Source organism: Cotesia glomerata, linkage group LG7 (genome assembly GCF_020080835.1).
Source record: "Cotesia glomerata isolate CgM1 linkage group LG7, MPM_Cglom_v2.3, whole genome shotgun sequence".
Lineage (NCBI taxonomy): Eukaryota > Metazoa > Arthropoda > Insecta > Hymenoptera > Braconidae > Cotesia > Cotesia glomerata.
This window is the reverse complement of record NC_058164.1, coordinates 24626106-24643641: the sequence shown is the minus strand read 5'-3', so window position 1 is coordinate 24643641 and position 17536 is coordinate 24626106. Positions and strand designations below refer to the sequence as shown.

At 27.0% G+C, this 17536-nt stretch overlaps 1 protein-coding gene across 5 annotated transcripts; it reads right to left on the bottom strand.

Annotated features, from left to right (window-relative positions):
• Positions 1-2647: 2647 nt before the first annotated feature.
• Positions 2648-13670, bottom strand: LOC123269837 (RNA-binding protein lark). Of its 5 annotated transcripts, none has more exons than XM_044735706.1 (6): positions 13563-13670; positions 12617-12778; positions 9337-9882; positions 6636-6919; positions 6277-6324; positions 2648-2981 (listed from the first exon to the last, which is right to left on the bottom strand). In XM_044735706.1, the coding sequence occupies exons 2-6, from the start codon at positions 12758-12760 to the stop codon at positions 2930-2932; spliced, it is 1074 nt and encodes a 357-aa protein (XP_044591641.1). In that variant the 5' UTR covers positions 12761-12778; positions 13563-13670; the 3' UTR covers positions 2648-2929. The 5 variants fall into 5 exon arrangements, with proteins under 5 accessions (XP_044591641.1, XP_044591639.1, XP_044591640.1 ...); XM_044735704.1 differs by lacking the exon at positions 13563-13670 and adding an exon at positions 12858-13149; XM_044735705.1 differs by lacking the exon at positions 13563-13670 and adding an exon at positions 12858-13149 and having other exon boundaries at positions 2648-2978.
• Between the last annotated feature and the right edge of the window lie 3866 nt (positions 13671-17536).

Below are 17536 nucleotides of genomic sequence, written 5' to 3'. Positions count from 1 at the left end.
AAATTAAAAAATTGTTTTTAGAAAAATTAAATTTTTTTTTTTCTAAATTAGGAAACTTTTTTTTTTTAATTAAAAATTTTTTTTTTCAAATAAAAAAAAATTTTTTTTCAAATAAAAAAAAATTTTTTTTCCAATTTAAAAAATTTTTTGTAAAAATTGCACTTAAAATTTTTTCCAAAAAAAAATTTTTTAAATATCAAAAAATTTAATTTTTCTTAAAATATTATTGTGTTTAAAGTAAAGGAATGTTTTAGGCTGGCGAAGGACGAGGATAGGATGCTAAAAAGTACAATTTATTAGTTAATTAATAAACGAAATAAAAAACACGTTTTCAATTATTTATGTTCTTAAAAATTTACATAATACAATAATAATCCACAAAATTATTACATAGCGTACATTAATGTCTAACTCGAAAAAAAAATTTTAAACTCTCATATTTATATGAACAATCGGTATGCGAGGGTAAACCAAAAACTTACATCGTATTAATTACAGATAAATTTTTTTTATTTCATTTATTTATCAAATACACGAGCTTTATTTTCTTTAAATTGTTTACAATAATTTGAATCGAGTCTAATCCTACAATAAAAAGTAATTATATGTATACCTAATGCTTAATATCTTATAAGATGGATCCGACGCCTTGTCTTGAGTTTCATGTCTCGTACCATGGGATTTTAATTAATTGTGTTATTAATTATTTATTTGAGGTATTATTTATATTAGTGTGTTATTTATTGATAAAATTCATTAGCCCGGGACAATAAACACGATTACAATTTTTAAAATTAATTGTCTGGTATAATTAATGCAAAACGACCGGTATAAACGTTTTTTACATTTTAGTTGTTAATCAAATTATTCTGAAGTTAACTGACAATTTTTTTTTATAATTTAATTGCTATAAAATTATTAAAAAAATTTAATTTTTATAACAAATAAATCTATCTTTTTCTAATTTTAAGTAGAATTTTTTTAATAAAATTTTTTTATAATAATTTTATTGCTATAAAATTATAATAAAAATTAATTAAACAAATTACGATAAAAAAAATTTATTTTCAAAAGCTACACTGTTAATTTTTAAATTAAATTTTATTGTTGAATTTTTTTTTTTATAATTTAATTGCTATAAAATAATTTAAAAAATTCAATTTTTATAACAAATAAATTACAATAAAAAAAATTTATTCAAAGATTTTTTTCTAATAATTTTTTTTCAAATTTCAAATAGAATTTTTTTAATAATAATTTATTTGCTATAAAATTATAAAAAATAATTTAATTTTCTATTTTTATAACAAATAAATTACAATAAAAAAATTTATACTATTAATTTTTAAATTGAATTTTTTTAATAAAATTTTTTTATAATAGTTTATTTGCTATAAAATAATTGAAAAAATTTTATTTCTTTTTTTTATTAGCAAATAAATTACAAAAAAAAATTTATACTGTTAATTTTCAAATTGAATTTTATTAAAAATTTTTTTTTTTTATAATTTAATTAAAAAAATTAAATTTTCTATTTTTATAGCGAATAAATAATGCTATTAATTTTTAAATTGAATTTTTATAAAAAAATTCAATTATTGCAAAATAAAAAAATTAGTCAATTAACTTCAGAGTCTCTTAAATTTATTTTCAAATAAAAATAAATTACCTAATTAAATATTAGGTAGAATTTGATAAATCTTTTCCATTTAAATATTAAAAAAAAACCAAGGAATGAAGTGAATAAAAAAAATTTATCAAATTCGTCATTAAATAATTTATTATTCCTCTTTTCCAGTAACTATAATAATTATTATTATTATTATTATTACCAATAATTATCCTTAGTCCTTATCCAGTACTTATTAGAATCATAACACGCAAAATGAAACTCTTTTACTTACAAAGATTAAATGTAGCATACCAACGGCACTTGTTCATATACATATAGACAATCAATTAATTAATTCATCAATTAATGAAAAAAAAATTTTAAATATAATATTTATTAACGAAAAATATTAATTAAATTCCTGAAATTATTAAGCGATAATCGCGCGTAACGGCCAGAATACTTGTTAGTACACATAAAGAACAAGATTACACTGGATATCATCCAAGATTATACTCAGTGATATCTGCAGTGAAAAAAAATTTTCAGATAATAGTTAGTATGATGCAGATTATACTGCGTGATATCTGGATTATACTCATTATAATCTGGATTATACTCATTATAATATGGATTATACTCATTATAATCTGGATTATACTCATTATAATATGGATTGTACTCATTATAATATGGATTATACTCATTATAATATGGATTATACTCATTATAATCTGGATTATACTGAGTGATATCTGGATTATACTGAGTGATATCTGGATTATACTGAGTGATATCTGGATTATACTGAGTGATATCTGGATTATACTGAGTGATATCTGGATTATACTGAGTGATATCTGGATTATACTCATTATAATCTGGATAATACTTATTGTAATCTGAATAATACTAGCTACTATCTGAAATTTTTTTCACTCAGTATAATCTCGGATGATATCCAGTGTAATCTTGTTTTTTTTTTTCCGTATTGTATAATAATTAATTATTTATTTATTTATTAAATAATAATAATAATAATTGTTGTTTGATAACGAATTCCGAGGGCTTCCTGCATAGTGTTCACCGGCCGTAAGGATGTCGGCGACCAGACGAGGACAAAAGGACAACAAAGACAACTTAGAGGAGGACGACGTAGATTTAGACGATCGGACAGATGTCTCTTAGTGATTAAGTCTCATACATTGATTGATTGGTATCAGACGTAATGGCAGACTTACCGGCGACGGCACAGACCGAGATCATCACCGATCATCCGATCACGACGACGACAGCGCGGCGACATGTCTTAGTGTCTTAGTAGGGTGCGAACCGGCGCGACGGCGATGGTCCACGTATTCCCGGTCTGCTAACGAAAAAATAGGTTTTATAAATTTAAGCTGCGTATTTAAAATATTATTTAAACATACCGCCGTAACCGGCTAAAATATATTTTTATTTTTTTAATTATAATTATATTGTTAATAATAATAAATGGAGATAATGACGTTTATTTTAAGCGATAGGAGGCTTAGAATTAAATCTAGGATCAGGATTGGACTGTAATTAGGTGCTTTAACGTTAAATAACGTTAAATATGCCGGCTTAATACAGTAAATGAAATAAATAAAGTAAATAAATAAATATTTTTATTTTTAATAAATAATATTGATAAAATGGATAAAAATAATAAGAGGAGAGTCGACTCTTCTCCACGTCAGACTATCCGATAATTAGAGAGTCATTGGTATTTAAGGTAGTTTATCACCCACTATTCGAGCTCATTAAATTCTCTATTTGTTTTTACTATCTATAATAGGGTGGCGCAAAAAAACCGACTACTTTTTTTTATTTTTGAGTCTCGAGTGAAAAAATGTTACTTTTTGATGTTTTGAGAGCTCTCCCCAAAGGACAGCTTAAAAAAAATTTTTTAAGAGGTCGCTCCAAATTTTTTTAAATTTCAAAAATTGTCAAAAATCGAATTTTTTTTTTTATAATTTTTTTTTCTCGTTACGTCATAATTTTACAGACCAAAAAAAAAGGTTTTCCTGAAAGTTTCAGATCAAAATGTGAATTTTAAAAGGTCGCTCATAATTTTTTTTTAATTTAATTAGATTAGCAATTTTTGACTCTGAAATTTAAAAAAAATTATGAGCGACCTCTTAAAAATTTTTTTTTAAGCTGTTCTTTTTAGAGGGTTCTTAAAACATTAAAAACTGACATTTTTTCACTCGAGACTAAAAAAAAAAAAAAAAAAAAAAAAAAAATAGTCGGTTTTTTTGCGCCACCTTAATAATCTATAAGCACAATAATTGGTGTATTTTTTTTACACCGATTGAACTTGAAAATATTTTATTATCCAAGATTGTTTGTTAATAATTAATGTTGGGTTTTTTGTGAAATTAATAATATTACAAGATACAAGAGTTTATTTTTTAACAATGGTTAAAATTAGATTTTAGTTAAAAAGACTCAGTTATTGACACTGACCTAATTGATTTACACTTGCAATTTTATTTTAATTTAAAAAATAAAATGTTCTCAAAAAACCATCTTGAAATTTGTACATTAAAAATTATATTTATTAATTTATTAGAGTTAATTTGTTTTAATTAATTAAAATAAAATTGCAAGTGTCAATGATTACGTTTTTTACCTGACAATACCATTGATAATATTTATCAAAAAATTATTTAGTATTAAACTATTGGAATAATAAATTAATGATAGTTATAATATTGCTGGGTAAAAATTTGGTGATATATAATCAGTCGAAATTTTTTTATGGAAAATTATAAAGAGTAGTTTAAATATTTTTGAATAAATAAAACAACTATTTATGATTTAATGAATTTATAAATTATCCCGGTGATGTTTTTTTTTATCTCTAGATACATAATTATAAAATGACCTTGTATCGTGTGAAATATTGACATTTTTAAAAAAATAAGCTCATCCCGATGTTACAATCATCAAGACCTTTCATTTGAGTACCCACATCAAATTTTTATATACTTACATATATTTCATATATTCATATATATGTATATATGAAAAATATATAAAAATGCATGTGGGTACTTAAATGAAAGCTCTTGATGAGTGTAACATCGAAATGAACTTATATCTTTAAAAATGTCAATATTTAAGAAAGTACAGTGCAATTAAACAAATATCTTGTGAACTATTGACATTTTTAAAGATATAAGCTCACTCCGACATTACACTCATCGAGACCTTTAATTTGAGTACCCACATCAATTTTTCATATATTTCATATATTAAATATATGTATATATGAAAAATATATCAAAAATGCATGTGGGTACTCAAATGAAAGGTCTTGATGAATGTAACATCGGAATGAGCTTATATCTTCAAAAATGTTAATATTACACAAGATACAAGATTATTTCTTAATTATGTCTTATATATTGTTAAAATGTACTGTACTTTCTTAAATATTGACGTTCTTCAAGATATAAGCTCATTCCGATGTTACATTCATCAAGACTTTTCATTTGAGTACCCACATGCATTTTTGATATATTTTTCCTATATACATATATATAATATATATAAATATGTGAAAAATTGATGTGGGTACTTAAATGAAAGGTCTCGATGAGTGTAACATCGGGATGAGCTTATTTCTTTAAAAATGTCAATTTTTTACAAAATAAAAGGTCATTTCTTAATTATGTATCTTATATATTGTTAAATTGCACTGTACTTTATCAAATATTGAAGTTTTTAAAGATATAAGCTCATTCCGATGTTACATTCATCAAGACTTTTCATTTGAGTACCCACATGCATTTTTGATATATTTTTCCTATATACATATATATAATATATATAAATATGTGAAAAATTGATGTGGGTACTTAAATGAAAGGTCTTGATGAGTGTAACATCGGGATGAGCTTATTTCTTTAAAAATGTCAATTTTTTACAAAATAAAAGGTCATTTCTTAATTATGTATCTTATATATTGTTAAATTGCACTGTACTTTATCAAATATTGAAGTTTTTAAAGATATAAGCTCATTCCAACATTACACTCATCGAGACCTTTCATTTGAATACCCACATCAATTTTTCATATATATATATATATATATATATATATCAAAAATGCATGTGGGTACTCAAATGAAAGCTCTTGATGAGTATAACATCATAATGACTTTATATCTTTAAAAACATCAATATTTAAGAAAATACAGTGCAATTTAACAAAATTCATTATTTAATATCTCAAAATTTCAATTTTTCAGTCACCTAGTGACTGCAAGTTTGCTAGTTATGATTTAATAAATTTATAAATTATCCCGGTGATATTTTTTTTTATTATATAAATTTCTAGAGCTGTGGATGCGAAACTACCTTAATTATTATTGATTTAACAGAAGAAAAAAAATATATACATAAAAATAAATTCTTATCCACATTATGTTAAATTTTCTAAATAGTAAATTACATATAAGCGGCACCGAGAAAACGCGACGTTGAGAAAAGTTGAGCGTAGGAAAGTTATTCGTTAAACGAATAGGGAAACGGGGATTTATAATAAAATAAAAAAAAAATCAATAAAAAATAATAAAATAAAAAGAAAGGATTATTTATGGACTCAAGTTGGTCTATTTATTATTTTGACTTACCTACGCTCCTCAAACGAGTCTCTGCTGAAGTCCTCGTACATGCCTCTACTACAACAGCGTCACAATAAATAATCGATTCTAATTTCTAACTCTTCTAATTATTATATTATCCATTAATTAATAAATTAATAAAAAAAAGACTGATTAATAAATAGATTAATTAATTAATGAAATGAAAAAAAGAAAAAATTAAATAGCCATTAAAAAAAAAAATAAAAATAAACGAGCTTTTGACTTGGGAAGAAAAATCACCGAATCCCAATTCGAATTTTCTAACGCGTTAATTATTTTCACAGTGCCGCTTGGAAAAATAAACTAACAGTTGATTAATTTAGATTAAATTAGAGGTGATAACTTACCTGAAGCGGCCATTGTTACCACTGGGGGGTGGTGAGCGTCTGCTGAACATACCGTAGTCGTTGCCGCGGGAGAAACCGCTGTCGCGCATGGTTCCCATGCCTAGAGCGGGCATAGGCGGCATGGGGTCGCGTCTCGCGGGCAATGGAGGCATCGACATCGGAGGGAAATCGCGTCCTAGCATCGAACTGTCCATATCACGGGGCCCGGACATCCCGCTGAATCTTCTCTCGTACAAATCGCGGGAGTCATCGAAACCTCGGCGGTCGTAGTAGCTATCGTACTCCTAAAAATTGTTTTCATTGAAATTTTTTATAATTTAATTATGAAATGACGTACCTTGTGAACTATTGACATTTTTTAAGATATAAGCTCATCTTGATGTTACACTCGTCGAGAGCTTTCATTTGAGTACTCACATCAATTTTTCATATATTTTATATATTTATATATATGTATATATATGAAAAATATATGAAAATGCATGTGGATACTCAAATGAAAGCTCTTGATGAGTGTAACATCAAGATGAGTTTAAATCTTCAAAAATGTCAATATTTAAGAAAGTAAAGGGCATTTTGACGAATATCTTGTGAACTATTGACATTTTCAAAGATATAAGCTCATCTTGATGTCACATTTGTTGAGACCTTTCATTTGAGTACCCACATCAATTTTTCATATATATATATATATATATATATATATATATATATATATATATATATATATATATATATATATATATATATATATATATATATATATATGAAAAAGTGATGTGGGTACTCAAATGAAAGCTCTTGATGAATGTAACATCATGATGAGCTTATATCTTTAAAATTATCATAAGTTGACAAAATGCAATATAATTTCTCAATTATTGACATTTTTCAAGATATAAGCTCATCTTGACACTACAATCATCAAGACCTATCATTCAAGTACCCACATCAATTTTTTATATATTTATATATATATGTATATATGAAAAATATATAAAAATTCATGTGGGTACTCAAATAAAAGCTCTTGATAAGTGCAACATCGAGATGAGCTTATATCTTTGAAAACGCCAATATTTAAGAAAGTATAGGGCATTTTAACAAATATCTTGTGAACCATCGACAATTTTAAAGATATAAGATCATTTCTATGTTACACTTATCGAGACCTTTCATTTGAGTACCCACATCAATTTTATATATATTTTATATATTTATATATATAAATATATGAAAAATATATCAAAAATGCAAGTGGGTACTCAAATGAAAGCTCTTGATGAGTGTAACATCATGAGGAGCTTATATCTTCAAAAATATCATAAGTTGTCAAAATACAATATAACTTTTTAATTATTGACATTTTCAAAGGTATAAGCTCATTCCGATGTTACACTCATCGAGACCTTTCATTTGAGTACCCACATCAATTTTTCATATATTTATATATATTACATATATGTATATATGAAAAATATATAAAAATGCATGTGGGTACTCAAATGAAAGCTCTTGATGAGTGTAACATTAGGATGAACTTATATCTTTAAAAACGTCAATATTTAAGAAAGTACAGTGCAATTTAAGGAAGTCCTTTCGCTCCAGTTGAGTCATAACAACTGTAGTAGTAAATTTTCAATAAATTAAAATACAAAACCCATAAAAATTCATAAAATTAAAAAATAAATAGTATATGAGGCATTAATCGTTGAAATTTTGAAAATTAAAAAAAAAAATAGTTAAATACAAAAATTAATTTGAATGTTGTAAATCAGCTGTTAGTAACCTATCCGTGATTTGGCAACGCTCTATTTCGGTTGTTTACATTTTTATTTGCACAATATAACCTTAACTGTGTTTAACTTTTTGCAGTCAGTGTAAATAAATAAATTAATTAAAAATGTTTAGTCACAAAACCATAAAATTCTAATGTCTCATGGCAGGAATGCTAGTATTTTTTAATTATTGTTTTATTTTTCAATTATGAATTATGAAAATTTGCTAACAATAAATTAACTAATAAGTATGCATGAAAAACATAAGCGCGTTAAAGTTTAGTTTGAATTCATTGAATGGTCTGAAGCTCGCGCGCTACGCAACGTTGCCAAATCTTTTGACTCCATTTTATAGTAGATAACTTGAGAATTTTTTGTGATTTTTAAATATTAATTTCTCAATAAATATCTCGGTAACTGATATATTTTATTGCAAAAAAAGAAACCTGAATATTTCGAAAATCTGATTTTTAGTTTTTTTTTACTTCATCTAATCCATGACTGATAGTATAATTCGAGAAATACTGCAAACGTCTGATTTTCTCGTAAGACTCTGAACAAATACTAACATTTAAAAATGTTATTTTTTCAAAAATTTGTCCGGTAAAGTATAATTTAAACCTCACTATAAGATAAATAAGGACCTTAACTATTAGAAAAAAATTAAATTTACTCATAATCTAATATTTTTTATTTTACATTGGCGGCGAAAGGACCTCCTTAATAATTTAATAAAATTTATTATTTAATAAAGCAAAATTCTATTCAAAGTTCACAAGTCACGGCAGTCACGTAGTGACTGCAAGATTTCTAGTATTAAATTTATATTTAAATAAAATAAATTTTTTCTTCACTTAATATATTAGAAAAAATTTTTGTGAATAAAATTTCAATTTTTTAAATAAAAAAAAAAGATAACTTACTCCAAATCCGCGACCACCCATGATTCTGTCTCTGAGGAACGGCGGTGGTGGAGGTGGTGGGTAAGGATCGCGCCCGAACATCCTGTCCCGGAACCCGTTTCTGTCGGGCCCACCACCCATGCCACCCTTGGGGCACTCTTTGCTCCAGTGACCTCCGCGTCCGCAGCGGTAGCACTGCTCGGGATCGCCCATACCCGGCCTCTGACGAACTCTGCTCGTCGAAATCTGGACTTTCATCGGCTGTCCGTCAACCATCTGCCCGTTCAACTCCTTGATCGCGTCATTAACGTCGCCCGAGGCCTCCAAATGCACGAACCCGTAGTTACGCACGATGTCACACTCGACGACAGTACCGTACTTGGCGAACAGCTCACGAACTTGCGGAGCCTTGGTGTTGTCCGTCAGGTTACCCACGAAGATCTTAGTCGTCGGGGTGTTTGGACCCTTTCGGCTCTTGGCGGCTTCGCATTTTATCGGCTGGCCGTGGACTGGAGTTCCGTTCAAGTTTTGGATTGCGTTTCTTCCTGCCTCCTCATTTTCCATATGCTGTAAAAATTATTTTTTACCTTATTTAGGCTGCATTCGAAATTGCTCCATCTCTAGATACATAATTAAGAAATGAACTTGTATTTTGTGAACTATTGACATTTTTAAGGATATAAGCTCATCCTGATGTTACACTCATTAAGACCTTTCATTTGAGTACCCACATCAATTTTTCATATATTTCATATATTTGTATATATATTACGTATATGTATATATGAAAAATATATCAAAAATGCATGTGGGTACTCAAATAAAAGCTCTTGATGAGTGTAACATCGGGATGAGCTTATATTTTTTAAAACGTTAATATTTAAGAAAGTACAAGACATTTTAACAAATATCTTGTGAACTATTGACATTTTTAAAAATATAAGCTCATCCCGACATTACATTCATCGAGACCTTTCATTTGAGTACCCATATCAATTCTTCATATATTTCATATATTTATATATATTTTATATATGTATATACAAAAATATATCAAAAATGCAAGTGGGTATTCAAATAAAAGCTCTTGATGAGTGTAACATCAGGATGAGCTTATATCTTTAAAAATGTCAATAATAAAGAAATTGCCTTGTATCTTGTGAATTATTGACATTTTTAACGATATAAGCTTATCCCGACATTACACTCATCGAGACTTTTCATTTGAGTACCCACATGCATTTTGATATATTTTTTATATATACATTGAGTACCCACATCAATTTTTCATATATTTATATACATTTTATATATATATATATATATATACAAAAATATATCAAAAATGCAAGTGGGTATTCAAATGAAAGCTCTTGATGAGTGTAACATCAGGATGAGCTTATATCTTTAAAAATGTCAATAATAAAGAAATTGCCTTGTATCTTTTGAATTATTGACATTTTCAACGATATAAGCTTATCCCGACATTACACTCATCGAGACTTTTCATTTGAGTACCCACATGCATTTTGATATATTTTTTATATATACATTGAGTACCCACATCAATTTTTCATATATTTATATATATTTTATATATGTATATACAAAAATATATCAAAAATGCAAGTGGGTATTCAAATGAAAGCTCTTGATGAGTGTAACATCAGGATGAGCTTATATCTTTAAAAATGTCAATAATAAAGAAATTGCCTTGTATCTTGTAAATTATTGACATTTTCAACGATATAAGCACATCTCGATATTACACTCATCAAGACCTTTCATTCAAGTACCCACATCAATTTTTTATATATTTATATATATATATATATATATACATATATGTATACATATATGTATATATGAAAAATATATAAAAATTCATGTGGGTACTCAAATAAAAGCTCTTGATGAGTGCAACATCGAGATGAGCTTATATCTTTGAAAACGTCAATATTTAAGAAAGTACAGGGCATTTTAAGAAATATCTTGTGAACTATTGACATTTTTTAAGATATAAACTCTTCCCGATGTTTTACTTATCGAGACCTTTCATTTGAGTACCCACATCATTCTTTCATATATTTATATATATTATATATATATATATATATATATATATATATGTATATATTAAAAATATGTGAAAATGCATGTGGGTACTCAAATGAAAACTCTTGATGAGAGTAACAACGGGACGACCTTATATCTTAAAAAATGTCAATATTTAAGAAAGTACAGTGCAATTTAACAAAAGTTATTATTTAATAAAGCAAAATTGTATTTATTTATAGCTCACAAGTTACGGCAGTCACATAGTGACTGCAAGGTTGCTAGTATTTATTATTCATTTATTTTATAAAATAATTTTTGGTAAAAAAAATGTTTTTTCTAATTTTTTACACAAAATTATTTTATTTGTAAGATAAACCTTGAAAATTGTCAAATTTTTATTAATTTTAAAATTGTTCATTTAATTTTTATTATAAAATTATTTTAAAAAATTTATTCATTTACTCCATTTTTTTAAAATTATTTTTATTGGTAATAAAAATTTAAAAAATTATCAAGTTTTAATAATTAATCTAAGTGTTTTTTTTTTTTTTTAATTAATTTAATTGTAAAAATTTTATAAAATGTAATTTAGTATCAAAAATCCTAAAAAGTACCAAATTTTTTAAATTATCAAAATAATTAATTTTATTTCTTCTAAATAAATTTTTATTAAATTTACTCTAAAATTTTCTTTTCCAATTTCGCAGTACAGAATTATTTTTCCTAATAATAACTAATAAAAAAAATGTCGAAATTTATTTTTCATCTAGATATTCATAAGTACGCAAAAAAAATCAATTCCATCGTTACTGATTTCAGATAACTCTAAAAATAGCTACTCTCAACTCAAGATGAACCAAATATTAATCTAAAAAATTTTCTCCGAATTTTTCACTCCAAAAATAACTAAAACTTCCTTCAGAAAAAATTTCCAACTTATAAAAAAAATTATTAAAAATCCTTTAAAAAAAAAAAATTACTCAAAAAAATTTTTAAATAATTAATTTAGCCGACGTTAAATAATTTTAGATTTTTTTTCAACAACTACAAGTAAAAAAAGACTTAAATAAAAATTGCATGGATAATTTTTAAAATTTTTTTAATAAAAAATTTTTAGCTTTATTTTTATTCTTACTAAATAAAATTCTAAAAAATGTCCATGATAATTTCTTATATAATCAATTTATATTTTAACCTTCACTAAAAAAAAGTAATAAAAAAAAAAAAAATAAAAAATACTTACAACAAATCCATAATTTTTAACGACGTCGCACTCGACAACTTTACCATACTTCTCAAAAAGAGGTTTGATATCCGAATTGGAGGTTTTATCAGCAAGGTTGCCGATGAAAATCTTGAAAGTACCCACGCTACTGAAGCCTGGCATTTTGCCTCTTTTTTGACCCTTAAAAAAAAAAAAAACACTCCGATTATAAATATTTATATTATAAAATAATTATTAATTATTATTATAAAATATATACCCGAAATGGCATCCTTAAAAAAAGACAAACACTATTAATATTATTCGTTAGTTAAATTATTGATTAACTATGAAATGGTGATATAAATAAATGGCGACGTTTACATCGCAGTAATTTTCCGTCAAACAGAATATCTATTGAGTATAATATGACTAGTAAGACGTGTAATAATAATAATAAGTATATAATATGTATAATAATACAATAATAAGTGTATTTAAGTGTAGAAAATATATAAAGTATAATATAGTTGCGAGGAAACAAAATGATGCCGTGTAAACCCCCACTAGATTATGGCGCACTGGCTTCCCTTTGCCCCTGACGCCAAACAGACTCTCCCCACTACTGTTAATTATCCAAAAGCTTTAAATATTTTCCCACTAACGGGCCAAGCTAAACCCGGCGTTGACGAGAGTCATCGCCGCCATATTTATTACTATTGAATTTTTTTTATAAAAAATATTATTTTTTATTTTAATTAATTTTCTGTCAAAATTATTTAAATTGTTTTTTTTTAGGAGTAAAAAATAAAAGAAAATTTTTATAGAAAAATTATTAAATTATTTTTCAAGGTCACTTTGGAATTATTTATTAAAAAAAAAAAAATTCCCGGAAATTTTGCACTGATTTTAGGAAAATTAAAAAATTGTCTAGTTTGTTTTTATTATTTTTAATTGTTTTTTTTAAATTAATTAAATAACTCACCTGAGCTGTTTTTACTGGAAACACACGAGAAAATAAACGACGCGGCGACACGCTTGCGGCGAAAGATGGCGGAGCTGAATAGACCGGGAGCCAGATCAGTGTTGCCGTCAGGATTTAGCTCACATTCCCACAAGCAAAGATAAAATTCCCCACATTCCCCACTAGTAATTTAAAAAATCCCCATTCATTCCCCAATCTCTATAATAGCGCGATAATTCAAATTTAACAGTATTATGAACTCAATTTAACGAAAAATAATGATACTCATTACTTAACCCTTCAGCACTCTCGCTATGAGATTTTCTCTCACGCTCAATAATAACTCAAATTTTCTTTCAAATTTCAAATGGAATGACTGTGTGATTTTTTTTCTATCTGCCAAAAAATTAATATTATTTCAGATTGCAATATTATTATTTTAATTGTTCTATAACATAAAAAAATAAAGTTTGGAAAATCCAAAAGTGCACGCCTTATAACGCTCAATTATTTTTTAAGAAAAAAATTAATTGTATAATTAATTAAAACAAAAAAATTATAATTAAGTAATTTCTTACAGAGTATTTTTTATTTTTAACTTCCCGCTACGAAAATCGAAGATTTTCAAAAATCGGGAAGTTATTGTTTTCACCCCGTTTTGCAAAAATCGAGTTTTCATCAGATCTCGACGTTTGAAGGTCACAGGAAGCTTCCCTGACTATCCCCGCGAGGTTGTCACGGCGTCTGTATGTGTGTGTGTGTGTGTGTGTGTGTGTGTGTGTGTGTGTGTGTGAAAGTATGTGAACCGCTTATAACTTTTGAACGGCTTGACCGATTTCATCGCGGTTGGTGCCATTCGAAAGGGCTTGACCAAACTTAGATTTTGAAAACTATTTGGACCGATTCAGATCAATAGATTTTGAGAAATCTTCAAAAAACTGAAAAAAAAATTTTTTTCAAATGTGGTTTTTTTGGAATAACTTTTAAACGAGTTAATAGTTCAATTCCAAAAACTAATCAGCTCTTAACCTCAAAAAACCGCGTCGATCGTTACCAGTCCGGTCAAAATCGGTTGATTCATTCGAGAGATATCATGAACGAAAGAAAACCGAAGAAAGTGTTTTTTCGGAATAACTCCAAAATTCCTAGCGCGATCAATTCAAAATTAGAGATTCTTTGTGAGTCTTGAAAAACTGCGTCGAATGCTTCTAACCGCGTAAAAATCGGTTTATTCATTCAAAAATTATTGTGGTTTAAAAATTCAAAAAATAGTGTCTTATCAAATCTCTATCAGACTTTTGAGCTCGAAGAGCTTTAAAGAATAGGAAAGCAATCTCTTTGAGCTCGGAGAGCTCAAAATAACCCTTAAATTGTATTTTTGAGCTCGAAGAGCTCAAAAACGTCATTGGTGCAATTTTAAGCGCCTAAGTATGAAATTAGCGGGAAGTTGCAGGGATGACCTTCAGGGTCAACCGTTTTCCTAATTTTTTTTTTAAATATCGGCGCCCTTTTTTCTTGTCATATGCGCACGTACTCTAAAAAAATCTAGCTTGATCAAGTGGCGCCAAAGTTTTCACGTGACAAATAAGAAAAGTTCGTTTGGCTTTGTACGGTTGTATCCGTGAATTTTAATAAAAACCAGAATTTGAATTTGCGCGCGCCTGACTATAGCATTTGCATATATTTTCATGCTTATGATATATTCGACCAATCACGTTACGAATAGTTTGATGCCACATACATTTCATCTCAATTTTATATTATGATTCAATTTAAAAAAAAAATACATAAGCTAGGCCACTGATATGAAATACGGACCCAGTTCATCGAATTATTAAACTAATAAAAAAAGTCCGGTCTTGAAATATCAATTTGTTCGGGAGTAATCGTTGGTACATCCAAAATGGGGTGACATCCGGACGTCCACGTAAAATTTTTTTCAAAACGTTTTTTTTTTTCAAAATAGCAACATGAAATGATTTTAGAAAGTAAAAGATGGTTTAATTTAATTGTTTTTCGGTGTACATCTACTTATATTATTGAATAAGTGTAATATGGTTGTGATAGAGGCATTTAAAGATCACAAAATTGCTTGCATGATCTTGACGAGTCGAGTATAAAGCACAACCTCACGCGCTTCGCGCTATGAGGCGTGCAAAAATAAGTTTTATTAACTCTGTGAGATATTTTCTCATCGCAATAGTAAAGTAGAGGGGTCAGAATTTAAAAAATCGGGTCTGATCGGTATACCTAAAAATCGGTATACATACATATATAAACTTTTGAACCATATGCATTTTCTGAATCCGCTTGACGAGTTGAGTCGAAATATAACAAAATTTTTCAAAAGTTCCGTCATGAGGACCAATGAAATAGTTAGATTTCTATGAAATCTACCAAAAATAAAATGCAGAATTATGTTGAAGAAATTGATCCTGTAACGGACAAATTTGGTGACATGAAGATTGTTATAATAAATAACAAGAATTATTATGTATTTAAAAAAAAAAAAAAGTTAATTGATAAGGTTAAAATTGCTATTGTTATTGAAACTTGCTAAAAATAACTTTGTATTATATTTGTAATTTATAGAGAATATTTAATATTTAAGGTGAATTCATTTTTGTGCTTTGCCATTTACGTGAATGTGGAACGCTTCACGTAATAATTATCGTAACTCCTATTCTTTCCCGCTTCACAGCATTATTTATATTTGTAAAAATGCTTACCGTAAGATGGACGGTGTGGCTTAATGTATATAGAATAAGCGAAAGGAAATTTAGTATAGACCGGATAGCTCAAATGGTAGAGTAGCCGACATGTCTTCGGAAGGTTCTGGGTTCGAATCCCAGTCCGAGCTATCTAATAATTTTTTCTCGCATATTCTATAAACTCACATTAAGATGATCCTCTCCACATTCCTTTCTCAATCCTTTCCTACCAATATCCTGTTACGTGAATGTGGAACGCTTCACGTAATAATTACCGTAACTCCTATTCTTTCCCGCTTCACAGCATTATTTATATTTATACCATTAATGCCATTTGAAGACGAATTAGAAATTTCTAATGGGAACAATGAAGAGGAAATAGAAGGAGTCAAAAATGAAGATATTTTAATTACCGACGAAAGATTGGCGTGGCAAGATGAGCGGGAAGAATAATTGTATTTGAATAAGGAAATAAAATTTTTTTGATCGAATTTAATCTTATTTATATTTAAAATGTTATAATTCAATGAATTTAACAAATTTTTTTAGAAATAATAATGAAACTCCCTCAATTCCCCACAATTCCCCAAAAATTTTATTCCCCATTTTATACCCGCATAACTTATAAAATTCCCCACGTTTTGGGGCAACACTGGACTGCCAGATGGACAAGCGGGTGCGCGCGCAGGTTTAGTAATGCGCATGCGCGGTATAGATATTCTATTTTTTTTTCCAAGGACGTTTTTGATAATTATTGTTTTTATGAACAATTTGTTTTTTAATTATACTTACACTATTTTTTATTATTTTTTTTATTTAGATCTTTGTAATTTTAATTTTTTTTTTTTAATTTGATAGAAGTGCTGACACCTAGTGGCAATTTTTGGTATTGAAAATTTCACCCGTACATTTTAATTGTTTATTATTTTCAATAATAAACAATATTATTATTATTTTTAATAATGAAAGTTTAGAAAAATTTTTTAAAATTTACAAATTAATTTTTTTATTAAAAAAAAAAAAAAAAAGTTTTTGAATATTTTTAGTGACACTGAAGTTCACAGACATTAAAAATTTTTTTACTATTTAATTATTATGAAAAAAATTTAATAATAATATTTCACATGTGAAAATTAAAAAAAAATAAATAGTGGAAATTTTTTAAAACGTTTTTATTATTGTTATTGTTATTAATTTGTTATATTATAAAAATTTTAAAAATTGACAGGTGTCAGCAGAGAGGCAGCTAAATTTAGAGTATCATTATTCTCATTATTCTTATCA

Bases quoted from the DNA above. Each gene is read 5' to 3' on its own strand.
- LOC123269837 (XM_044735704.1), bottom strand. The intron at 6,920-9,336 runs GTAAGTTATCTT...AACAATTTTTAG, and splicing joins TGGGTGGTCGCGGATTTGGA to GAGTACGATAGCTACTACGA. The intron at 2,982-6,276 runs GTAAGTCAAAAT...TTTTTTCGTTAG, and splicing joins GACTCGTTTGAGGAGCGTAG to CAGACCGGGAATACGTGGAC.